The sequence below is a fragment of the Anarhichas minor genome, unplaced genomic scaffold, assembly GCF_050575085.1.
Source record: "Anarhichas minor isolate MPS153535 unplaced genomic scaffold, ASM5057508v1 ptg000033l, whole genome shotgun sequence".
In the NCBI taxonomy this organism is placed as follows: Eukaryota; Metazoa; Chordata; class Actinopteri; order Perciformes; family Anarhichadidae; genus Anarhichas; species Anarhichas minor.
The window spans coordinates 14,684,029-14,709,574 of record NW_027466479.1 but is presented as its reverse complement, the minus strand read 5'-3'; the positions used below and the strand labels follow the sequence as shown (position 1 = coordinate 14,709,574).

At 44.6% G+C, this 25,546-nt stretch overlaps 4 protein-coding genes across 7 annotated transcripts; 1 reads left to right on the top strand and 3 right to left on the bottom strand.

Annotated features, from left to right (window-relative positions):
• Positions 1–616: 616 nt before the first annotated feature.
• LOC142965227 (hyccin-like) lies at positions 617–3,030 on the bottom strand. The gene is made up of 2 exons (XM_076106030.1): positions 3,012–3,030; positions 617–2,818 (listed from the first exon to the last, which is right to left on the bottom strand). Exons 1-2 carry the CDS (start codon positions 3,028–3,030, stop codon positions 2,304–2,306), a joined length of 534 nt encoding a protein of 177 aa, XP_075962145.1. The 3' UTR covers positions 617–2,303.
• Positions 2,680–17,284, bottom strand: LOC142964962 (hyccin-like). 4 transcript variants are annotated; one of them, XM_076105601.1, is made up of 13 exons: positions 17,114–17,284; positions 16,241–16,311; positions 11,381–11,462; positions 10,527–10,628; positions 10,164–10,343; positions 9,309–9,389; positions 9,110–9,225; positions 8,518–8,613; positions 7,760–7,876; positions 7,084–7,171; positions 5,578–5,740; positions 4,290–4,612; positions 2,680–2,818 (listed from the first exon to the last, which is right to left on the bottom strand). In XM_076105601.1, exons 3-12 carry the CDS (start codon positions 11,429–11,431, stop codon positions 4,335–4,337), a joined length of 1,272 nt encoding a protein of 423 aa, XP_075961716.1. In that variant the 5' UTR covers positions 11,432–11,462; positions 16,241–16,311; positions 17,114–17,284; the 3' UTR covers positions 2,680–2,818; positions 4,290–4,334. The 4 variants fall into 4 exon arrangements, with proteins under 4 accessions (XP_075961716.1, XP_075961714.1, XP_075961715.1 ...); XM_076105599.1 differs by lacking the exon at positions 16,241–16,311; XM_076105600.1 differs by lacking the exons at positions 16,241–16,311; positions 17,114–17,284 and adding an exon at positions 14,512–16,132.
• A 423-nt stretch (positions 17,285–17,707) lies between these two features.
• On the bottom strand, positions 17,708–20,166 carry LOC142964895 (uncharacterized). The gene is made up of 4 exons (XM_076105469.1): positions 20,024–20,166; positions 19,507–19,585; positions 19,140–19,361; positions 17,708–19,029 (listed from the first exon to the last, which is right to left on the bottom strand). The coding sequence occupies exons 1-4, from the start codon at positions 20,075–20,077 to the stop codon at positions 18,641–18,643; spliced, it is 744 nt and encodes a 247-aa protein (XP_075961584.1). The 5' UTR covers positions 20,078–20,166; the 3' UTR covers positions 17,708–18,640.
• Positions 20,167–20,613: 447 nt separating this feature from the next.
• klhl7 (kelch-like family member 7) lies at positions 20,614–25,520 on the top strand. The gene is made up of 12 exons (XM_076105468.1): positions 20,614–21,027; positions 21,160–21,262; positions 21,499–21,592; positions 21,736–21,860; positions 22,052–22,227; positions 22,570–22,744; positions 23,122–23,264; positions 23,450–23,690; positions 23,821–24,022; positions 24,366–24,463; positions 24,565–24,748; positions 24,927–25,520. The coding sequence occupies exons 1-12, from the start codon at positions 20,899–20,901 to the stop codon at positions 25,132–25,134; spliced, it is 1,878 nt and encodes a 625-aa protein (XP_075961583.1). The 5' UTR covers positions 20,614–20,898; the 3' UTR covers positions 25,135–25,520.
• The last annotated feature ends 26 nt before the right edge of the window (positions 25,521–25,546 follow it).

The window sequence follows — 25,546 nt, the reverse complement described above, 5'->3', positions numbered from 1 at the left end:
GTGCCGGGCTGTTAACTGTCCGTTTTGTCGTAGGCCGCCATCGTGTGGACAGACATGAAACTAAACAGTTTTACTTAATTGTTGAGCCAAAGTGGCCCAAAATATGTGCTGATAACCGCATCTACTTCAAATAATGCGAGAAATAAAGTGTCAATGTGTTGCCTATGAAAATAATCAGCTCAGTGCAAACAACACGCAGTTGGCAAGGTTTCATGTTGAAACGTCACACATTTAAACAGCTAAGTAAACAAAGATCTGTTTTTTTTTTAATCGAAAAACGTCAAATGTTTGCTAATTAATTAATTTATAAAAGTGCAAAACAATTACTGATTGGGACTTTTCAATATCTTTAATTACAGTGCAACTTTTCCCCCATATTATGCCCTGATTTTGAAATCCAACAACATTTTAAGTGTACTATTAAACACCACCTTCCTCAAGCGGTAGTGTTTAACAGCTGTCTGGTTGCATAAATAATTAATATACTTACATGGCCTACACAAAAAGATCAAAGTTAAGTTGTGGAATTTTATGCTTTGAAGTGGATTCTGAATTTAAAATATAGTCACGCTTGATGATGCTTTCCAGCTGTTAGAAAAATAACGGAGCACACAAGTGAAATATAGAAACACTTTATTCCGAGAAGTTGTAGCAATGAGTTATCTTCAGACATAGAAAGGCCAATATAAACCAACTTCAGTACAACAGTATGATGTACAACAGGAGCTTACCCATTCACATTCTGTAAACTCACATACAGAAACACGATGATTGTTATTGTCCCACCAAGCTATGGACACTCGACAGCTCAAGTACACCAACAACAGAACACACTTTTGCTTGAGGGTGAGGCAGCTTGATTTAGGAAACCAAATGTAGCAGATGGGTAGAGTTTAATTCCTTTTTTTGGTACAAAAGGATATCACCGTGTCTTGTGACGTGATGATAATGATGTGGGCAACGAGGAGGGACACAGGAAACACATCACCAAAGGACTACAAACAGCTGGAGTGGTGGGTGGATCAGAAAAGAGGAAAGATGCCTTGTTGCCCCCACACACACCTTCCCACTGCAGAACACAGGAATAGGTTCAGGTACAGTTTTGGTCGACTTTTTACATCTTTAGTCAGGGGTATCGGATTCTTTCACCTCTGTAGAAGTGGGTGGACTTCATGTCTGTGTGGTTATATACGTAGGGAGCAACACATCACATCTGTCTCACAGGAAAATACCACAGTTGAGAGTCAGACCTCTCTTGTTCATCATAAGAAAATACCAAAGTTGAAACACAACTTTTTTTGCTCTTTCAAGTGCAAAATTCAATACTTAAACCATTCACACCCATCGTCCCCCAAAATCAAAATCAGCTTGATCATTTCTCAGAAGTTGGAGTTTTATTTTTTCCGAAAGGTGCTAAAGGAGCGAGCAGGAAGAACACAAATATTGCTTCTCCATCACAATGACAATACGGTGTGATTGTAAACAAAATTAATTCTTAACATACTGGTTGATTATTAAATGGTAATTTTTCTGTTGAGGAACAATGCAGATTCTCTTTATATATATAAAAAAACAACAAAAGAAAAACAACACAACTTTAACTGTTGACAGACGAAGAAGTGTGAATGAAGAAACACTGAGAAGGAGAGATTTGTATTGCTATGGGAAGGGATCAATTCTTTGTAGTTGTTGAAACATTTGTTTCAACTTGGAGAATCACACCTTGTTCATTGTATCAATCAGCAGCTTTTAATTCTTAAAAACATCTGTACATACATCCAGTCCACACACGCAAGCATGCTTACACACACACACACTCAACATCTGCCCTCTGACACACCTGGGCACGGTCAGGATGGATGTATGGAAAAGCCATGCAGGGCAACAAATGCCGATTAAAATACTTTTCCACACAGTTTTTTTTTTTTAGTAATAAGTTTCAAGTGCACCCATTTACAGACAAGCTGCTCTGTGACGGAGTGCAGTTTCCCCGCCCGCCCCCCCCCCCCCCCTGGCACGACTTCACAGCAGCAGTGCACTACTAGAAGTCAGTGAAGCTGGAAGTGACATCCGGCCTCCATCAGGCCCAGAGGAGAGTCTGCTGGGGGGAGAGGAGCAGACCGGCTTCACAGCACGAGAGAATCAGACGTTAAAATGGAGCGAGGAGAGAACCAGCAGGAGTGCGTTCGTTCATGTGTTTCTGGTCCGCTGCGATTGGCATGGCTTGGAGTTCCAGGTCACAGGTACAGGGTCACAGGATCAGAGGCGAGGGTTCAGGGAGTCAGGAGGTTCACACGGGGGTTTCAAAGATCAGAGCCGAGGTGCACGCTGATGCTCGGAGAACGCTGCTGCTTGTGGTTTGCCGCCGGACTCAAGTACCCCAGTCCGTCCTCCTGCAGGCTGCACGAGTAGCGGCCGACTTCAGAGGCGGTGTGGTTGCTGGTGGGAGGGGCGTTGTTGCTGACCACCTGCTCGAAGGACCGCGAGAAGACGGCGCTGGCGGTGCGTGTCAGGCTGGTGAGAGCACCGGCCTTGGGCACCGATTGGCTGGAAGTGAGCGTCAGTCGCTTGACGGAGAGCTCCGCGCTCTCACTGGCGGCGCGGCCCATCGTCAGAGGGCCCGCCTCCTTGTCCTTGTTGGTGCGCCCGCCGAGCCGACACTTCTTCATGGCTTTGGCCCCCAGGTTCAATGTTGTGACACTGTTGCTAATTGTGATGGTGGGTGGGGTCATGTCCGGCCCCATCCCGCCTGGCCACACCCCTTCATCCACCTCCGAAATATCCATCAGCTCATCCGGGGAACCCAGATCCACTGCGTCTGTGAGACAAGAAACAAAACAAGCACCGAAATGAAAAACAGGAGCATGCGGATGAAAACATAACCACCTCGTCTGTTATTCAGCCCATCAAATTTTTAGGATTAACAAGGTTTAAAAACAATAGGCAATGTATTAGATGTTTTGCATGTGGGGCAAAATATGTAGGGCTGCATGACAGACGAGCTCTTTCACTGTCCAGCAGGTGGCGCATTCACACCGTGGCTAACAGGGACATCTTGCCACCTGACATGAGACAATGCAAGTGCAGTATTTGAGCCCAGAGCACAGGTTAGTGAGCGGGAGGTTTATTGAGGAGTGCATGTTTTGTCCCAAAGAGAGAAGCACAAGCTTAGGAAAGTCCACACAGGGAGTGCAGAGGAAGGCACGAATACGTAAACCCTGTTTGCATGCGTTATCACTAACTCTATCTGTCCTGCTTTCTTTAAGGCAGACCTGTGTGAGTGGGCCAAACGTATATTCACAAATACACACTTTTGATCTGACGCTATCACTGTCACAGAACATCTGTAAACAGCTGGTAATCAGACAGATAGGCAGGTCCCGTTAAAGTCAGATTTAGCCGGTTTTAAACTGTTCGGGAGTCAGATTCAAGTCACGATTTTAACGTTTTTAGCAGCTTTGGCTTCAAATAACTCAAGACCTGCATATCTCTCCTCAGCTCCTAGCTACCACTGAGAAGGAAGTCTGTTCCAGGTGCAACCCAGGAGTAATGTGTCGAGGCGTACCGAGGTGTGCTATAAGAGACACCCCAGCTTACTGATCTTTGTCAGTAAAACCCATTGTAAACATACAATCTCCTGATACGGGCACAGCTAACGGATCATATCTGGGCAATATTGTTCACGGTCATGTGTTATCAGTGACCTGACCTCGAGCTTTTTAGAGTGACATTTATTAAGCGAGGTATGTGAGTCATATCTATTGACAAATGTTCATCAAACTATTTAAAAAAAAGGTGCAGTGTGATTAGGTTGGATTTAGTGCTGCGGTAGCAGATTGCAACCAACTGAAACCCCCCGAGTGCCACAATGTAGGAGAACTACGTAGATATGAACAGCTCACACCAAGTTAAGTTTTTGTGGTTATACACTAAAGAAAACAATTATTATTAGTATATTCCATTTCTGCCAATAGATCCTGCTAAATGCTAAAGGCTCCACTTCATTTTGCTCAACATAAAAACGTCACATTATCTTCAGCCAGGTGCATTTCATTGGGTTATTGATCTGTTATTCAGTTAGATCCACAATAATAATTAGAATTTATTCTTCGTGAGGAAGCTTCAGCCACAAAGGAGAGAGTAAATGAATGAGTGACGTTGGATTGACAGATGAGAGGAATAGTGCAATTAGGCAACGAGAGGACGGTGGAGCCCAGCGCAAAAAAAAGGTAAAAAAAGGGGAAGTCATCATGCAGCTTTTGAGACCACGCCCCCACACACACGGTTACCTAGGTCACCCCGGGAGTGGGGCAGTGGGAAGGAGGGGCGGGACCTTAGTACTGGCTCCTCCCTGTGGAGGCCAACCCAGAACCCTCATTCTCCACCATTCGCCTCACAGACTTCTGCCTCCTGACCTCCTGACCGCGGAGATCCACGCTGACCTCGGAGGCGGCGCCCAGCGGGTCGCCGTCGGGCTGGGCGCGGCCGTCGGGGCGCGGCCGCAGGGAGTCTCCGTTTGCCATTCGCTCGCCGCTCACACCTGTCACACTGATCTCGGGGATGGCCACGCCCCCAACAGCAGCATCACTGTCTACACTCACCTCCTGGGACTCTGGTGGTGGTGAGGGGGGGGCGGAGCATGGGAGGGTAGCAGGACAATACAACACACACACACACACACACACACACACACACACAGACAAACACACAGATGAACAGAAAGACACGTACCATGCACACACATGGAAAACAAAAAGCCAGCCGTGTGCACAGACACACACGACCACAGTGACACAAGACAAACAGAGGTAATCAATGTAATGGCAGAAAAAATAAAAAGACAAAAATCATAGTGATCAGAACATAACATGGTCAAAAGTACATGCAATATGGAGATGAATGTGAACACAGTAATGAAATGGAATCAAATGTCATACAGAGCCTCACTCACCCCTCTACATATGAATTAATATTTAATAGTACTTTTCCTCCATTGTCTGCTTATAACAAAAGCTTTCCGCATAAATGAGCAGCTGGGATACGAGCACCAAAGAGCAGGATCCATAACATGAAGAAGGGATGTTGAGCTGCAGATGAAACCCGCTCATTAAACGAGCTGAAGGCTGTAATTTACCCGTCTTATCTGTAATCTGTGGTTTAGACTTAAGAGAGCGCTGCTCATTTGTTCTACGTCCATCTAAATACCATTACTTTTCTTTGCAACATATTCATGTACACGCTGCAGCTGATCTGTATCATAGTATTGAATACACTATCTGCTCTCTCTGACAGAAAGACACGGTTCTGAATGAGGAGATGCTCAAAAGGAGGCAGATAGCACTAGCTGCGTTATGAAGCGGAGGAAGGGTGTGATGAGGACAACACTGATGTACACAGTGACTGAAGGACATGAAATGGTAGAGCGAGTGAATAATAAAGAGATCTTAACATCGTGCTCTCTCCTTCGGTGTGGATTTGTCCTCCAGTCAAACCCGTAAAAATGCGATTACAAAATGTGAAAAGTGTGTGTGAGAGCTCTTCTCTCTCCCTACGACTCAATTAGCCTTCTAGTCTCACCGTGTCTCTTCCAGCGGTGTCCCCTGATAGAGAGGGAGGTGACAGCATTTCGGGAGATCCTGGAGGAGGTGGGTGTGATCTCCACCTGGATACTCCGTGCACCCTCCTTGTTGTTGCTCTTCAGTGCGGCGCTGTGCAGCGACGACTTGATGGCGTTACCGACCTGAGGACGCGGAGAAGCAAACATTACTAATCCTGTGACTTGGTCTCCTGTTGTGCTACGAGGATGACAGAGTTGTGTTGATATGATAGTCTTCTCTACGTGTAGAGGCAACAATGAAATGATGCTGTACAGTTTTCATGTGGCTCATTGTTTCTAAAATCACTGCAAACAAACTCAATGCACGTGCTTAGTATTGTATCTGTATGCAATATAACCACATTAAATGTACACTCTATATTATGTCCATACTAAGATCCAGGTGCAAGTTCTACTAGTGTAAATGTAAAATATGTGAAAAGACATTTATCTGCTTTTTAAAATATTTTTTTGTAATTACCGATTATATTTTTTCAAAGATCTTATTGGTTAGATTTTAAACATGATGCACTAACTACTGCAACAAAACAGTTTGTATTTCAATCTTAACTTTACAGAACTGCTAATTGAAATGAAAAGGTTTTTAGAAAAAACAAAAAGGCACTGACCCGATACACAATAACAGTATTTCTTATAATCACCAAGACATGTTTTGCTCTCAAGATCAATAATCCAATTTCTACCAGATTTAGGCATAAACCTAACAGTTTAGCACAAACCGACCGAGTGACAGACTAGTGATATAAGAAAAACAGAAAAGGCTTTGTGTTTCGCTCAATATAATACTATTTCACAAGTCTGTCTATAATGATCTCTGCTGTTGCTGGATATTCTCCAGTGGCACTAATGCTCATGTAACAGTCGAGTACGTAATATGGAGATGGAGGGCGTCATAATCACAACACATGTCTTTTGTGTGTGAGGCTGCAACACAACCAGCTATGGCGAGACCGCAGGTGTGCTCCACTGCAGCATGTAAACACTCCAATGAACACACAACACAGATATCTTAACATGTATACACACGGGCGTGTGTCCAAAAAGATGTTTCTTTATTTATAAAAAAAAAAAAAAAAAAACATCTTTTCAAACCCCGTCCGCATTCTTATTCATGTAAATCCAAAGGTTGTGTGTTTTGATTGTTGCGGAGAAGCACACCTTAACTTGTGTAGTAATACTGTGGGCTTAGGTTCAATCCTCTACTCCCTGGGCCTCGAAGATTATGGCTTAACGGAGCAGAGTGAAAAGCATGTAAATAATCTAGTGGGATTACATTCTGAATGCAGTCTCTGACACACAGGGAGAGAGAGAGAGAGAGAGAGAGCAACACAATGCAGCATAGTGTGCTGTACATGAATCAAACCACAGGCGAGCATGTGCATCTAAATCACATGCTCTCACTCACACACACACACGGTCCAAAAAGGGAGCTGTGCATGTAGAAAAATTGATTTGATTGCACCCACCAACAAAGCTTCAGGGAACAACTCCAGCTGGGCCCGATACAGAACGTCATCCAGTGCTTTGGATCCCAGTTCAACCTCCCCATTACACCTATACACAAAGACAATAGATGACAACACACACAATACACACAGATTTAAGGTTCCCTGTGGAGCGATAGACCTCTAGTAGCGCTATGGATCGTTTTTCCATGAGTGGGTCCCCTGTTTTGTTCATCTTGTGCACATGGACATGCCTGCAGGTGAGACACAGTCCTACAAATGGTGTCTCACCATTCCACTGGTCAACAGGTGGTGGTAACAAGAAGTTATGCACTTGCATGCATATCTTATTAAAATACTTTTCTTTTTTTTTTCTTTCTTGCAAATGTTTCATGAGTAAGGACATCGTTTGTGAGACCTCAAGGATACACACAATGTGTTTTGGTGACTACATTTGGGAAATGCAACACAGTGGCGTAAACTGGTTCCTACACAAGATGCAAAGTGAGCATGCTCAATGATTGTCACAGTCCAACCTCTTTTAAAAAAAAAAAAACGTACGTTACAACACTATTGGCACAAATCAAATCGGGTCAGAGATAAAGTCACATGGAGCAGACTTTAAGAAAAGCACTGTTTATGTAAGACATGAAAAGATGAAGCTGATCAGTGTGCGCAGGCACGCGTGTACACTCACAAGGCGTAGTGTATCCCTGTGATGAGCTGAACCAGGAACTCGGACGTGACCGTCAGCCGCGTGCTAATGCCTTTGTAGCGACGAATCTGCTGCCGCGGGTAGCCGCATATGCACACCCTGGAGGACGGCAAAATGAAAACACAATAGAGGAGCTTGTGTCAGTGAAACAGGGAAGATTCAATCGAGAGAACCGCTCCACTGAGCCACTCGGCTGCAGCTCTATTAAGGCAATTTACTTCCTGCGGTGAGCCGATAATTAACTCCACAATAAGTGAATAACTGCTGAAAATAAGCACATGCACACACACACGCACACACAGGATGCAGCTAAAACTGAGCTAACACCGGCGCACTTGAAGCCATAGGAGCTGCTATATGCTGCACACAGCTGACACACAGCAAACGCTCATGGGGAAATCAAAGCTGATGACTTCTCTTCAGCTCTGTGTTTATTAGAGCAATGCTCAGCTACAGTTGGCAGATTACCAAAATCCCTGATCTGGGATATGTTTGTACATCGCAGCTCTTTGCCGAATATCTTGGCTCTCAACGGCAAAGTCTATAAGAGCATCTGATAAGCCAGTGCTTGTAGAATAGTGTGTGTGTGAGTGTGTGTGTGTCTGCACATGTTTAGCCATATTTAAGTAGCCTCCTCAAAAACATTCACAATCAAGAAATGATCATCATTCTACAGTATGAAATTGGTGTGCGTGTACTTATACAGTCCTCATGACAAAGTGTGTGTGTGTGTTCTTTACCTGGAGCTGAGCTGGCAGACGGACTGGAGGGAGGTGGCGGTCATGTAGCTGAGAGCAGCGTTGTAGCACAGCAGCAGGAAGGTCAGCACGTCAAATCTCAACAACACAAACATACCCTTAAAATAGCCCGTCTACCTTACAACATGACAACATTTGAAACATATCAGGTCTGAAAATCACCGACACAGTTTCGCTTCCATCTATACTGTAGAGAGACATTCCATCATCAGAGAGATTGAAGGATTACAGAAGCAGTGCTCCACTTCTAGCAGAAGCAGAGATTTCATCCGTTTTATTCCACGAATTCCTCGTTTTTAATGGTGGTAGAAATGGGATTTTAGCATGATTTCAAAAGCTAAACTATTAATAAAGTGCATGATTGAATTCTGAATTCCGCTGGCTTCTCTGTCAGATTGTCCTTCCTCCTTCATTTGTGTTTCTCTTTTGGGTTGTCTGCTTGCTGCCAATTCTAAAGCAGGCAGACCGGCAGCTTGCTACCGGGTAAGCCATTTTAAAAAACGTGCACAACCCACCCTGCTGACACGTCAACACCCATCCAGCAGACTTGTAAACAAGTCGAGCCTCTTCTTACCTGTTCTGTGCCGTGAACGTCTCTCTCTGGAGGTGTGGCCCGCTGTACACCACCCTGCTCAGCCCGTGATTGGCTAGAGCCCCTTCCGTGAGGGCAATGGAGCCGATAGCTGAGGGCTGGAGAAGAAGAGGAAGTTTTAAAACTGAACATTTCTGCAAAAGCAAAATAAAAGAGCCGAGTGCATGTGTGTGTCTCTCACCTCATGGTACACTGACGGTTTGGAGAGGGAAGGGACGGTAAAAGATAATATTTTACTTTGTCCATCTTTATCAACTATTTCCTGTGAAAGAGAAAGACAGGAAGACAGTGAGAAAATGTTTCTGTTTTTTTTTTTTCCTGTGTGCCCTAAACCTCAAAAGAGTGTGTGCTAATCTCTTCAAGCACACTCGTCTGTTATATGTGGACCTCAGGGTCTCTCTTTCCCAAATCAGTCTGCTAGTGTGTGTGTGTGTTCGCTTATTTGTGTGTATATATATTGTGTGAGCACACTCGCACTGACCCCGGGGTTTTGCAGCCCCCCGTGTGCATGTTAATGTCAAATAGACTAATAGGAGCCAGCCAGTGAGTTGAGTGACAGCTGACCTATTCTGCTATTCAGAGAGGAAGTTAGAGGACACTGCACTTAGCTGATGGCTGGAGCATCGAGAGCCAAAATGGATGAAAAAAAAATAGGACTCAACACACTTTAATAATTATTAGTGCTGACATCTCTGTGGGAAGCTTAAGGGGCATTCATTCCATATTGTGTATTAGCAAAGTCACTGTTTCAATTCCTCTATTTCTTACCCATAGTTCCTGTCACTCTCCATGCATAGCTGTCTAACAAGGCAGGAAGTGCAGAAAGTAATCGCAGAGTGTCCCCTGCTTCTGGAACTGCATGATTACTCCCATTGCTTACGATCGAGGACTTTTTCTTCCTTACCTTGCACTTATCACACTGGAAACATTTCACTGGTATTTACAAGAACAGCTCCTCCTTACTGGCAATAAGTAAACAGCTGTGGCATAAGTCACCCTAACCCACACAAACCACCGGCCTCATCCTCTCCCCTACCAGGTTGTAAATGCCCAGCAGCAGGGCCTCGATGCAGCCGGACGTGTGAGGGTCTCTGGCTGCGCTGACGGACAGGAGGCTCCACAGGAGCTCTGGCAGGAACTGGAGTGTGAAACGCTGCAGCTGCGGCTCACCGCTTCGGTAAAACTCAAACAACTGGTGACACACTGGCTCCAGGAACTAGGAGAGGACAGAGAGCCAAAAAACATGGGCACATGGTTTCACCCAGACATATAATCCAAGGGTGTGTAAAAATACAATAGTTAAAAAGGTTAATGGTGGCACTTGAAACATGACAAAATGCTCGGTGTGGAGTCAGGATTTTACAATAGATAATAAAAATATGAAAGTGTGTGTCCGTACATCGCTGTAGTTCTCTCGGATGACCTTGTAGAGTGCAGGGACCAGAACACCTTTGTCTTTTAGTGAGGCAGCATAGGTGGACACAGCACTGTCAGGGAGGGTCTGAAAACGAAAACACACACACACACACACACACACACACACACACACACACACACACACACACACACACACACACACACACACACACACACACACACACACACACACACACACACACACACACACACACACACACACACACACACACACACACACACACACACACACACACACACACCTCAAGTTTAATACGCTAACTGACTTGCCAATATTCTAAAAATAAAAACACAGCATGACAAGATGAGAAGTGAGTACTGAATAACCTAAAACCTGCCCATTATTATGGCTACAGGTGAAGGAGACAGAATCGGTCTCAATAAGAGTGACGTATAAGCAACATTGTAACACATTATGTTTGATATTTGCACAATACTTTGACAGCGTCTAAAGCCTGCAGAGACAGACAGCTTCTGTAGACATTATCACTGTCCGTCTTATCAATCTGGTTCCACTCAGAGGTCAGTATGATGACAGGTGGGTCCTCATGCGTTCACACAGGAAGTCCCCTTCAGCTCACCTCAGTGAGTCTCCACTTTGGGAGCAGTCACGTACTCGTCGGTGCTCATGTTGGAGGAGGAGCACGCAATTTTCTGAGCACACTTCACAGTGCATTTGTTTATGCGTGTTGGAAGACACGTTGCCAATAATAAAGCAGCAGCAGAGAATGAGCTGCACACCAATCACGGTTATGTGCTTGCTGTTGCTATTTGTACACACACACACACACACATACACACTCAGTAAAGCAGTACCTTATATTCTGACAGCCAGTCCTCCACCACTCCTTGGTCCATAGCCAACATGTTCCCTCATCTGCAGTACAGTCACCTCTACCTGCATGAGGAGAAAAGAAACACCATTTAAACACACGCTGCATAATTATTGACACAAAGCAAATTTATAGTGCATTTGCAAGCGCGCATACCTTTGCCAGCCTTCCATTGTTTGGCCGCCTGATAAAAATATTCTATTACGAACAGCAAACAATGCCATGGCAGTGGTGAAGAGTGACTCTACATGCTGCAGGCATCAACTCAATACCCTAAAGAAGCATGAGTGTCTCCTCCCCTCTCGCTTCCCTCTCATTCCTCTCCAGACACACACACACACACACGCACATCTCTGTAGCGAGTACCCAACCTATTCTCAAACTCAAATAGAAAAGTCACCCACACAGAGAAGCCTGGCTGGCTTCATTGTGGAAACACTGATGAGACGAAGCAGAGTTTAGATGCTAGTGGAAAAGGTCTTTAAAACGGAGACAGACAGAAAGAGCTTTAGATGACATTTACTAAATGAATGAATCCTTACAAGATTTCTAAATATCTACTACAAAGTGGGGATGATGATGATGATGATGATGATGACAGAGCAATATAGTTTGGATGACTCGTCGGTACAGATCAAAGTGGTGGACTCACCAATGTTGCCATCTCTAGAGCTGCTTGCGTGGCAAAATAGAAGCCAAATATGGACTGGTTCAAGCTTCTCAAATGTAACCATTTCCTGATGTTCTCTTGTTTACTGAATATCGTTGGCTCTGGGGAATTTGGTTTGTCCATTTTTCACTATGACTTTTCAAAAGATCAAAACACGAATCAAGGCTTTTTGAAAAAGAGAGAGAGACTGATTGATAATCAAAATAAATGTCCTTAACCAACTCTGACCGTCACTATAAGACACGTGCCTTCTGCTCCTATGGCCTCTTTGCATCTCTGATGGATTATCTGTTTGTCACTGCGGGTTCCGTCGTGTCTGTGCTCTGGAAGCACAAAGCCACACTGGCTGCTGAATGCAGAAACAAAGTCCATGTTTGGTATGTCTGGTAACAGAGTCTGACTTCTGAAGAAGTCCTTCTATGTGCACACTTGTCACGCAGATACATGCTCAGATTTGAGCTGAAGGAGGCATAATCAAACCTCTTAAAACTCTTCCACTTTCAACACGTGATGTATCGAGCACGCACACGCACAGACACACACACACGAAAGAAAACAAACATATTCTGGAGGTGAATTCAAACCAGAGAAAAGATTCAGAAGATTATAGGCCTGATTTTCAATGACCGTAATTATCGAAAAACCTTCTAACATGCTTCATGATGAATGTGTGTGTAATTAGAAATAGAGAAAGATTTTCATCTCTGTCATTATCCGTCCCTGCTTCTCTCCCTCCAACACGGCCATTTCCCTTTCACACATCCACAGGCTGTATTTTGTATTATTCTGGTCCATGGCAGCCAGGTGTCTATTTATGCACTGTACCAATGACAGAAATGACAGGGGGGGGGGGGGGGGGGGGGGGGGGGGGGCAGTGACTCATGAAATGGGGAAGGATTATAAAAGCAGAATGGCCTCCATTTAGAGAAATTACTTCTTTGTAGCGGTCTGTTCCGTTCTTTCACGCTGGTGATGACTACAAGGACGGCAGTGATATCTAAAGCCAGCATTTTAATGGCAGGCTCACTGAATAACAAAATAAAAGGCTGTGATTAGAGTGTGGGTGAGTCAGTCTTGTAAGGGCAGGTGTTCCTCCTACAGAGTCGCTATTAGCCAGTCAACCCTGTCCACGCTGGCATCTGGGGTATGACATCTGCATCATCTGTATCCAGAAAAAGATACCTGAAGACTAAAACCAGAGGGCTGCCTGCCATGCCGCCTACCTATGTGATATATTTACCTTTTACCTCAGCAGCAGGTAGAAGAAGAAACTGCAGCGACACTAAAGCAGCAGCAGAGGGGTGGAAACAAAATCGGAAACATTCACATCACAAGATGTACAGCTGGACAAAACAGCACAACATGCTGCGTCTTTAAGATATCTACGGTCTGTAGACATAATGCAGACAGGCGTAAGCAACTGTTGGGGGAAAATAGCAAACTAATTGCTCTGAGAGAACACCATAGAGCGTAATTATGTTATTAGGCTGATGTTTGTCTTCCGTCATTATGGACTCAAACATCATGACAGAAATCAAGATAAGCCAAGGAGAGCACCCGACAAATGATGCAGCGGGGGGTGAGCTTCTTCTATGCAGCTCAACCCCACTGGATCAGCACAAGCATGCAGAAATAAACCGGTGTTAAGGACGAGTGGCTGAGTAACAAACCCAAACCAATTAAGTGATGAACAAGAAGATGGAGAGAGAGGCAGTGAAGGGGGGGTGAAGAGAGTAGAGATCAATGGCAAAATGAATAGGAGGTAGAGATGCATGTATAGAGGGATGCGGGATAAAAGCAATGTATGACAACCCATGGGATTAATAACTCAAATAGAGTGCAGCAGTGGGATCAATAAAAGAAGAGAGTTCATTAGATTTCAATCGTTGCTGCCTCAGGTATCCTCACAGGCTCAGAGATACACATGAGATCAGGGAAGACGCCTCAAAGAGATCTAAAAACAGACCTTAACCAACGTGTTTAGTTGCCTGGCTGTGACTTACTGAGTTTTTCCACCAATGCAGCCAACTATGTGCCAAGGAGTGAGATTGCACAAGTGTGTGTGTGCAAATGTGTGTACTCAATGTCTGGCTTGGCAAACCCTGTGAGCTAGCTAAAGTTGACAGCTCGAATATACACCAACGCAATAAATTCTCCGAGACACACACACACACACACACGCACACACGGCGGTCTACATGAGCTTATTTCTGACTCCTCCTTCCAGAGACTTTCTCCAACACAAGCAGGTCTCCTTTGAGTTTACATTCTTAATCCTCGCTGTAAGTGTGCCTGCGCGTCCTGACGGAGTTACGAAACACCTGAGGCAAACACACCACACACATAGTAGTGCGTATGTGAATTCATACAAAACCCACAGCCAACAATATGCCAATATCAAAACACAGAGTCTTCCGGTGCTCAGTAGTGAAGTTAGAACATACCTGTCTGAGAAAGCTGGCGGAGAACTGAAGCCAGTCCAAGTGAGAATAAGTTAGGGGGACACACACACGCACACCACTCCCTGTTGATTACCTCATTTCCTATTGCACATAGGGCTATGCTTTGGAACCTTTTTTTTTTTTTTTTTTTTCAGGAAGAGAGCGGACCAATGAGACTGAAGGCTTGAACAGAGGGAAGAAAGGAAGCAGAGAGAAAGACAGAGTGGGTGGTTTTGAGAGTGACAGAGCTGCCCCAGCTGCTTTTTCCTGTGGTACAAGGTGCGGGCAACAAAAACTACTGGTTACGCAGAACCAGGAACTAAAGCAACACAACTCCGCCCGAAATCTACAAACTAGGTCAGCTGGCAACAAACAAGCTGGACCAGTGACTCCAAACTTGCTTTAAACTTAAAAGGAAGCAAAAGCTGCACGTGAACTATTCGGAGGAGTTGTGGGGTGTCTCCAACACAGCTCCACCTGAACTCGTGTTCAGACTTGTTTGGAGCCTACGCATTTAACCCACCCCTAGGTCTACAGCATTTTGTTTTGACGTCACAATTCATATCACATCTTTATTTATGCTATGTTGTATTTGGACCATCTTGGCTTGCTGTTAACCCTGTTGCATCATCGCCTCCCACCTTGCTCTCCCCCCTGGTCTCCTTCAAAAGCAGGTTGCTTATAGCTTAAAAATGGAAGTGCTCCTTTTGCCCTAACCCTGTTTTCTTTTCTCATCTTTTGCACACACATAGCTACCGGCAGTCCTCTGCTCTAAGTAGACATGACAACACAGCCTGTGGTTTGTGTGTGGCTTGTCGGTACCGAGGGAGACAGATACAGAGATCTGACGAGGAGGAATCCTCTTACAGCAGCCCACGCTCTTTCCTCTGTTGCTTCTAAGCCAGTGATGCATCTTCGTCCCTTATCTCGCCCCTTCAGCTCCTCGTGGCAAGTGAGCCTGAAGAGACCGATGATTAACATCGCTGATTCTTCAATTTCAATGCTCTCTTTAATTCCATTTGTCTCAGCATTTCTTGCAACAATTGGATAAGTCTCTCGTAATCTATTAATGCTCAGCCTAGGAATTTCACATTTAAGTACCACTTTTGGTTCAGATAATTAGCTTGATTTTCTACATTTATCATGGAGTTAAAAGTAGGCCACATCTACTGGTATCTGTGCCTACAAATATATACTTTTCCTGTAAAAATCAGCTTTCAATTGACGGATATTGTACTTGAATTTGGTACAGAACTAGATGGAAACGATTGCGACAGTTTTCATTGCTCAAATGACCAGGATGTTTCATGAAACTGCAGGCATGGCTGACTCTAGCTGTGATGCCGGATGACAACAAAACCCGTACGATCTCCTTTGCTTCATGACCTGCTGGGCTTCACTGTCAAAAAGCATTAAGAGGCCTCGTACACTAGCAGCCGTGGATGCCACACATTAAAACAAGCCTGCGCATACTTTACCACGCACACACATTCATCCTAATGACGCCACTCAAACAACCTGTCTATTGCTAAAAAGGACAAACCTCTCCCGAATGACAACGGCAAAGATGCAAAGACACACACACCACCCCCCCAATGAATTAAGCTGCAAACAGCATATTATTCAAACAATATCTGGCACACCACCAGAGGCACAGCCCTTGTGAAGGACACAGATTGTAAAAAAACAAAACATTTTTAAACTTTTGTCTGCATGTGCACTAGTGAAGGACCTCTTTTCATCCGGCAGGTCTGCGGCAAAGCTTCACACTGGACCCCATCATACAGGAAACCCCTGAACTGGCTGGGTGGTGGTACAGAGGAAAGATGCATCACATGACCTCTATTAGTAAAATCATCTATCATCACCAGTCTGCAGTAGTTTCTGTGCCCCTGCTAGACTGGTGTAATACCAATGACAATACTTTGATAATATCATGGACCAAGGACATAGGTCTCTCTTTCTCTCTCTCACACACTCACATTTGGAGGAAGTATTTTAACAAGGTCCTGACAGACACCCCACACACACACACACACACACACACACACACACACACACACACACACACACACACACACACACACACACACATGCAGCTGTTAATAAATATGACCAAGTCAGGTACAAAGTCTGTATCTAACACGAATGTTACTTTAATCTACTACAATAGCAAAATGGGTGCAGTGAAAAGCTCGTTTGCCAAACCTGTTGGGGAACCTTTCCATCTTGACGGCTGTTTTTATTACCTAATATCTAGCAAATGTAAGTAGCTAGTAACTATTGTCCCCAAGCGGTGCTAGCCCGCTTTTGCCACAATGACAACATGGTAGCATCTTGTGTTTAAACAACGTGGACTTCTGTCTCTCAGAGCACTGGTGACGTTAGCTCAAAGCTAAACTTTAGCCTTGGCCGTTCAGTGTAACCTGTTAGCCAGTATCAGGCAGAGGAATGTACAGTGATCCTCCGCCGTCACACACTCTCACTGCCTCGACTTGCTGAATGACTTCGAGCTGTCACCGCGGTTGCTCTCAGATTAGCTTAGTTAGCTAGCTCGGCTAAGGCGCGAACACCAAGTAAATTGGGGGAAGTTGCCGTTACTTACGGGCATGCTATCGGTCTATTTCCTGGTATCGGTGTCCTCTATCGTTCCGACGAGACGAGTAAACGGCTATCGCTTCGCTACTCCATAAATCTCCTCAATAATTCATCAACATCAGGTCCTTCCATCTTCATTACTTTCTCCACTCCAGACAACCTTAGACGACGCTCCACGGAGTGACAGGCGGCTGATCCAATGAGCGAGCAGTATACGACCTAACTGACACACCCCCCCTAAACGCAGCATCCAATCAGGTTAGACTCTACGCTGTTTGATAATGATTTCCACGACGTCGGTAGGTTGTCGCTGTCAGTCGCTGATCTTTGACAGCACTTATTTACAAGAGATGCTTTTAAAGAATCATATAAATAAGTAATTCATTGACAGTTAAATTATGATTACATTGTAAGAATAATTGATCATACTGCAGCAAATAAACTGCAGTTGAATGTTCATTAGTCAGTGAGTGCCTTTTATTCTTATATATTATATATTATACATATTCACATTTTAATTATGAACATAACTATTTTGTACCACTTTTTTTGCGCAAACAATGAATCAAAGTCACGAATGATATAATTAATATAGATTGCCTTTATTAAACATACACATATTTAAATCTTTTCAATTTACTTGTTTTATTTCCCAAACTTTTTCATATAGAGATGAATTCTCAGATTTTACTCACTACATTAGGACACATTGATCTGTAAAGTTTAAGGCAAAAGCAGGACTCTAAATGGTTGCATAAACAATGCATGACCACTTGACCGTGACCTTTGGAACAATGGATTTTCCAAAATTAATTATCAAGATGGCATATGACCATGTGTTTGCTTGCTTTCACATTAATAGCTGCTGGAAAGCTGTGGTTTTTAATCAGTTAAAAGATGCATGGGCTTTTGTGGATAACAATCAGCAAATCTGCTCCCTCCGAATGTTAGAATAGCAAAACACTACTGGCACAGTCACAAAAAAAACTCTGGTCCAATTCCCATTGCTGCTTCTGGAGACTGCATCCTGATCTTTATTGCATTATGGATGAAATTAGAACAATCTTTCCTTGTGGCAAAGATTTGTCTCATTAGGTATAAAATTCTTAAAAAATAGTAATACATTCATTATTTTGATACCTGATTCTGTAATTTAGGGAATCGTTGAGAAACAGACTAAATCGGAGGAATATGAATATGAAGGCAACTGCTAGAATAGTCAAGTAAGTCTGCAATGCCCCCTAATGTTAGCTGGTAAGATTACACCCATCCAGGAAACTACTGTCTTTACACAGACAAGTGTTAAAGTGAGTATCTGCTAGATTTATTAAAAGTTTAACAAAACATTTAAAACAAAGATATAATTGAAGTTATTATGATACAAAAGGCTGCAATGGCCGGCAAAGCAGAGATATACTTGGCGCATTTATATGACTTTCTGTGTGCATAATTGTGTATAACCTCTAATATCTTAATCCTGTACCTGTGTCTTGTAGTTGGTGGATTAAAATTGAGAATCTAATATGTGCATAAACTACACATTAGCCCCTGATATCTGTGCAGCCTCAGTGAGGACTTCCCCGGCCCGTTGTCTGTATCCCAGCGACAACTCCTTCGCCCTCCTCACTTCCTTCAGGTTCTCCTCCAGGTTCTCCTCCAGTCTTCCTTGCTCCTGGTGAGTTACTGCAGCCCCTCTCACTTGCTCAGCCATGTGATCCTTGCTACGGAGCAGCCAGCCTATCAACTCTTGAAGTGTGGTACCCTTTGAGATGGTGGCTTTGGCGCTCTCAGAAGTGCCCTTCATTTCATCCTGTGCCAATTGCAGGTGTGGAGGCAGTGGTTCCTCCTCCCTTTCACGCACAGGAACCACATTGAGGGTGAAGTCATAGCCCTTCATCTTAAGGGTGACCCTGTACCTGGTCTCTGGAAGTGGGGAGAGAGGGAGATTGAATCAGACAAACCAAGGAAACTGAAAACTGAAGTAAGGAAACCTGCCATCACGTTGCCTGCACTAGCAAGGAGCTCTCCCTTACCATGCTCATCTCTGATCGTCCCCACACATTTGGCTAAAGCCAGAGTGTTATCGTGGTTACACCCGCAGCTCTGACGCAGGTTGGTGATATGTCGGACCATGGCCTCATAGCGCTGGTGCTGTTCGTTGAAGGTCTCGGCCATGTCAGAAAACCTCTGGTCTATCTCTGGCATACACACTCGCCTCATCACCAGCCTGCCGATCCGCCTCACTGTCCGTGCATCTGGGGGGAGGGAAGAGTATCACACACAACCCAACCCAGACACACACAAAAGAACACATGGAGTACAAATTCATACATAATTGTATACATTGGAAGTGTGCAGTTCTGAGAGAAAGACACATGAACATCTAGAGAGATTATGTACCACTGTGCCCTGGCCGGTTCTGCCTGGCTGATCCAGCTCCATTCAGGTCAGATGGCGTGGGGTGCAGGAGAGGCTGCCTCTGAAAAATAATAGCAGAGTTGTTTTCTTTGCACTTTTCAGAAAGAGACAGAAAACACTAACAAGGCTTGTGTGCACCTCGACACATGTAATAACAGTGTCATAAACAAAAACATGCATTTCAAGTGTGTCACATAATTCCTATATGGAGAACTTGTGTTATAGTTCAAGGTTCTAGTACCTCTGCACTTTGTGTTTGTGACAGAACAACACACTTATAGTGCTGACCTTTTCTTGTCTTGTGAGACAAAACAAAAACACGGTCAAAGGGACTTTACTGTGGCAACCGTAGAGCATGTCATAAACACATTAACTCGTTATAACCCATTCTTAGAAAATGGGTTCATCCAGTAATCTCACCGAAGCAACGCAGTGATCAAGTGTCTGGCCTGAACTTGAATGATCATTAACATTTACATGAAAGTCAATAATCACGTACCTCGGTGGCGGAGTTTTCACTTGAGAAGCAGCAACAGCAGAGAAAACGGAGCATTTCTTTCTCGCATTTCTTTCTCGCAGCGCTCTCTCTCTCTCTCTCTCTCTCTCTCTCTCTCTCTCTCTCTCTCTCTCTCTCTCTCTCTCTCAATTTACTTTCAGGTCAATCATTTCTGACAATGCATCTGCAGTCCGCACACATTCCAAATGACGTCAACGTCATGCGACTTCTGAAAAACTTATCTTCCTGGTTATGTTTTCTGGATTCCTGTGCAGGTATGAATGTGACAGACAGGTCTGACCTACAGGTGCGCTGCAGCGAGGTAAACAAACTCTACTGTTGCCATTAGCTGTATCACTGTCTTTGTCTTTCAATGGCTGTATGCAATCTGAAAGTCGCTATTCAAAGGGATACAAATACCACGTGCGTTTTTGTTTTGTTTTTTTTGAATACCAAAACGATTCATTACAGATCTACTAAAAGTAAAAAGTAAATCAGTTCCGCAATCCCGCAGGTTAATTAGTTAGTTATCGCACCTGTCGGTAGGGGGCGAACCAGACTACTTTCAACCAAAGAAAAAACCGTAGAAGAAGAAGAAAACAACAACTCGAGCAGCTCACAAAATACACTGCGCTACACCGTTTTATCACTATAGAAAGTTCATCTTTATGATTTCTAGTTTTATTTTCAAGGAGTAGCTGCCGTAAAACTGGCTGCCTTTTAGTTCATAAAATCGCAATAAGCTGCAGGCTGCTAGCCAAGCCAAGCCAGCGGCTGAGCGACAACAAAGAGGCTGCAGCAGCTGCAGACTGCTGGCGGGGTGGTGGTGCTGAAGGTGTTTTAATTTTTACCGAACAGATTCCATTCATCGGGCTGACATGACGGGGGTGGTCTCTCCAGAGAAGGCGGCGATCACCAAGAAGAAGAGCGAGAGGAAGTGTGCCATCAAAGAGGAGTTCAGACAGCTGTCTAACATCATGGGAGTCATGAACAACATGAGGAAACAGGTGTGTGTGTGTGTGTGTGAGAGAGAAAAGAAAAGAGAACAAGAGTGTGTGTGTCGGTAATAGGGCTTGACATGAGTCATTTACTGGTGTGTGTTCCTTCCCTGTCCTGATGCATGCGTGTGTTTTCTTCAGGCTACTCTCTGTGATGTCACCCTGGTGGTTCAGGGGAAACACTTTCCTGCCCACAGAGTAGTGTTGGCTGCTGCAAGCCACTTCTTCAGCCTCATGTTCACCAGTAAGTGTGGACACGAAAACACGCTTGATATTTTGTGGACCACAGTAGTGAGAACATTTGCCTCTGCTGCTGTAGGGGTGGTGTGATTTCTGATAGAACATTATTATTTTGGGATGTCACAGTATAAATGATGCAGTGTGCCACCCAAGCTGTTGCCAAGCATAAGAGGAATATCATGTCTTGCTGATATGTCTCTATTTTCTATGAACTCTACCTATCTTTTTCCTCACCTCCAGCCAGAATGATGGAGTCGATGTCCCACGAGGTGGAGCTCAGGAGTGCCGAGCCTGACATCATTGAGCTGTTGATTGAATTTATCTACACAGCTCGGTAAGAATCTTGGCTGAAAGTAGAGCGCCAATCGTGACATATAGGAGTGGTCACAGACACAATCTCTTTTAACTTACTTTCACCTGATTTCATCAGAAACACCTCTTTAATGATAAAGTGTGTGTGTGTGTGTGTTTTTTCAGGATTTCGGTGAACAGCAGTAACGTCCAGTCGTTGCTGGATGCAGCCAACCAGTACCAGATTGAGCCCGTGAAGAAGATGTGTGTGGAGTTCCTCAAAGGACAAATTGATGCAACAAACTGCCTTGGTAATACAATCGAGGCTGAATCATATCTCATTTGCTTTTTACCCTAAAATCTGCTACGCCCTTTGAGTGAGTTTAGCTGGTACTTGTGCCTGGTATGTACAATTAGGGTTGTCTTCTTGAGTCACATTTTTGGTTTGGGTCACATCATGTAACGCATTAGATTGACTCATCCTCGTCCTGTAATCCTGCAGGTATTTCCACCCTGGCAGACTGTATGGACTGTCCCGAGCTGAAGGCGGCAGCAGAGGACTTCTTTGAGCTCCACTTCACTGAAGTCTACAAACTGGATGAGTTCCTGCAACTAAATGTTTCACAGCTCACACACCTACTGCACCAGGACAAACTCACTGTCCGTGCTGAGGCCCAGGTACACCTCAGACACACACACACACGCACATTCATTGAACGCTTGGCCACCACAAGCCAGTTATTAATTTCTTTTATGCTGTAATGTTTAAGAATGTGCTAAAGAAAAACATGTCTGAGGTGTTTCTGTTGGTACTGTTGTCGGTGCCTAAGTTCGGGGATGTGGCAAAATAACAAGCCCTTACAATCTTTTATGTACAAATAATAAGAAATACTTCACTTTACAACTTAGATTCCCAAATAGATGGCTTTTCATCCCGTCAGGACAAAGCTGACTGGCTAAAACCACCACCACCTATAATCTGAATGCTCCAACATGTCTTGTTGTTGCGTTTGTGTTCAGATTTATGACGCAGCAGTGCGCTGGCTGAAGTACGATGTGTGTAACAGACAGCAGTACATGGTGGAGGTGTTGGGGTGCGTTCGCTTTCCTCTGGTCTCCAAAACCTTCCTCTCCAAGACGGTGCAGGCTGAGCCCCTCATCCAGGACAACCCACAGTGTCTCAAGATGGTCATCAGTGAGTAGGAGGAGAAAAAACACACACACACTCACACACAAATCATGTCACAAGCAGACATAGTAAACACACACAGTAGTGAGTGTATTGTAATCATGTGAAGGGACACAAAAACATTGGTGAGGAAACAGTTGACATTTTCTGCTATGCTTAAAATGTTACATTACTTAGTGTCCGCATTGTACTCTACAGTATATTAAAAGATTAAAACTTTATTTTTAATATTGAGTGTTGAAATCAAGGTTTTGGCAGGGCTCTCGCAGATTTATAACATATGAGCCGCCGCCACAAATCATGAGAGCAAGTTTAAACTGGTGCAAAGGCACACTGCTACGGTCTGCTGGGTTGACATGAGCACGCCTGTGCTTTCGCACCAGGTGGGATGCGCTACCACCTGCTGTCCCTGGAGGATCGGGAGGATCTGGGGGAGAACAGCCGACCGCGACGCAAGAAGCACGACTACCGCATCGCTCTGTTTGGAGGCTCCCAGCCTCAGTCCTGCCGCTACTTCAACCCCAAGGTACTGAGCTTGAGTCAGTAAAGTCTGTATAGACATATACTTCTCATTTAATATTAAAGTGGGAATCTTCTGAACTCTAATGTTGGGTTTTAGTTTGGAAAAATGAGATCAGATATTGCAGAAACAAGTATGACATCTATTGGTTTGTATAGTAAAGTCGAGTTTAAGTCTGGCTTTCCATGCAGGACTCCACCTGGACAGACATCCGCTGCCCCTTCGAGAAGCGCCGAGACGCCACAGCCATCTTCTGGGACAACGTAGTCTACATCCTGGGTGGCTCACAGCTCTTCCCCATCAAGCGCATGGACTGCTACAACGTCCTGAAGGACAGCTGGTACTCCAAGCTGGGACCTCCCACGCCTCGCGATAGCCTCGCTGCCTGCCCTGCCCAGGGCAAGATCTACACGTCTGGGGGGTCGGAAGTGGGTGAGCACAGAGAGGTGGAATGGGTGATCTGGGGATAGTAGATGTTGATGATCCTTCACGGGCGAAAAAGACATTCCCCTTCTGAAAGCGTGTAATCGTGGTGTTGTGTACTGTACTCGTGCGTCTGCAGGAAGCTCTGCGCTCGACCTTTTCGAATGCTATGACACGAGGACGGAGTCTTGGCAGGTGAAGACCAGCATGCTGATGGCTCGCTGCAGCCACGGCTCGGTGGAGGCCGACGGGCTCATATACGTCTGTGGAGGCACGGTGGGCAACAACGTGTCCGGCAGGGTCCTCAACAACTGTGAGGTCTACGACCCCAGCACGCAAAAGTGAGTCACACAAACGTATGGTTTAGAACTATACAACCCAATGGATGATGTGGGGATTTCTGTTGGTCCCCGGTTGGTTTACAGTGTTTATGAATGGGATACTGAAAAGGACTATGATGGGGAACACTGTTGCCTTATTGCTATGTACTTGGTGACAACAGCAGGAAACGCAAGGACAATGTGAAGACATGTCTTATTTACTTACTGTCTGTATATCATATCAATGTTGTATTTAGCTGACAATAATCATATGTACATTCACACAGAAGTAGTAAATCACCTTGCACTGCTACTGCTGTTGTCTTCTCCTCAATACCTCTTGTCTCCACCTTCCTGTCCTCAGATGGAGGGAGTTGTCTGGGATGAGAGAGGCCAGGAAGAACCATGGGCTGGTGGTGGTCAACAGCAGGATCTACGCTGTTGGAGGGCAGGGAGCTCTAGGTGCAAAAAAAATGATATTACTAAAATACTGTAATATTACTATTCAACATAGTAGCCGTAGCACATGTGGCGTCAGTATGATATTGTTTTTTTCTCTTTAGGTGGACTTGACTCGGTGGAATACTATGACATTGCCAGTAATGAGTGGCGTGCTGCTTTGGCGATGCCGTGGCGAGGTGTGACGGTGAAGTGTGCAGCGGTCGGTGAGGTCATCTATGTGCTGGCCGGGTTTCAAGGTGTGGGGCGACTCGGACACGTCCTGGAGTACTACACTGAAACGGACAGGTCAGTGTATTAAATAGATATTACTAAAACAAATGAATAAATAGATGTTGAATTCTGTCACTAATAGGCACACTGGGAATCTGTAACGGCTTGTTTAAACCCTTAATCTAATTGCCTCACAACTAATGAAAGTTCTCAATTTCATGCCGCCTCTGAATCCGTTCTCTTCTGTGTTCAGGTGGGTGACTTGCAGCAAGGTGCGAGCATTTCCCGTCACAAGCTGCCTGATCTGCGTGGTCGACACGTGCGGAGTCAACGAAGACGAAGACATGGACCTCATAGACTCTCAGCCACACGCTGCAGCCACCGCCTCGGCATCTGCCACAACCTCGGCATCTGCCACAACCTCCTCCTCCTCACCCTCCTCCTCCTCCTCCTCCTCATAGGACGAGAGGAAGATTCAGTGTATGTTGCGACAGTTGCGGCAGCTACTGCGTTGGGCCTCCAGTGGCCTGACATCTCCTCTACTAATGTGAATATTCACGTGTGCATTTAGGCAAACAGCTGGTCATGTTCTTTAACTTTGTCCAGTAGCCACATTTCTTTTTAACTTTTAGCTGTCCCACTGTTAAAAGTGCCAGTGGGACTCTATCCCACAAATTTATGTTAAAGGGGACAAGGAGACTTTTAATGAGGATTGTTAGGTTAGATACTAGAAAGAGAAAACAGATTGGCAAGTACAGGTGGGGAACCTTTTTATTTGTCCTTTCGTTTAAAGAACTTTGTAATGTTGTTTTTATCATTTTGGAATAAAATACTGTTACGGAGTGTAGATGTATTGCATTTATGAATAGTTGA

Coding starts and splice junctions, on each gene's coding strand:
- LOC142964962 (XM_076105601.1), bottom strand. CDS start 11,431: ATGTTGGCTATGGACCAAGGAGTGGTGGAGGACTGGCTGTCAGAATAT. Junction 10,629..11,380: donor ACTGGCTGTCAGAATATAAG/GTACTGCTTTAC, acceptor TTTCGTTTTCAG/ACCCTCCCTGACAGTGCTGT. Junction 10,344..10,526: donor TCCGAGAGAACTACAGCGAT/GTACGGACACAC, acceptor GTCCTCTCCTAG/TTCCTGGAGCCAGTGTGTCA.
- LOC142964895 (XM_076105469.1), bottom strand. CDS start 20,077: ATGCTCCGTTTTCTCTGCTGTTGCTGCTTCTCAAGTGAAAACTCCGCC. Junction 19,586..20,023: donor GTGAAAACTCCGCCACCGAG/GTACGTGATTAT, acceptor ATTATTTTTCAG/AGGCAGCCTCTCCTGCACCC. Junction 19,030..19,139: donor GACGATCAGAGATGAGCATG/GTAAGGGAGAGC, acceptor CCCCACTTCCAG/AGACCAGGTACAGGGTCACC.
- klhl7 (XM_076105468.1), top strand. CDS start 20,899: ATGACGGGGGTGGTCTCTCCAGAGAAGGCGGCGATCACCAAGAAGAAG. Junction 21,861..22,051: donor TGATGCAACAAACTGCCTTG/GTAATACAATCG, acceptor GTAATCCTGCAG/GTATTTCCACCCTGGCAGAC. Junction 24,749..24,926: donor TACTACACTGAAACGGACAG/GTCAGTGTATTA, acceptor TTCTGTGTTCAG/GTGGGTGACTTGCAGCAAGG.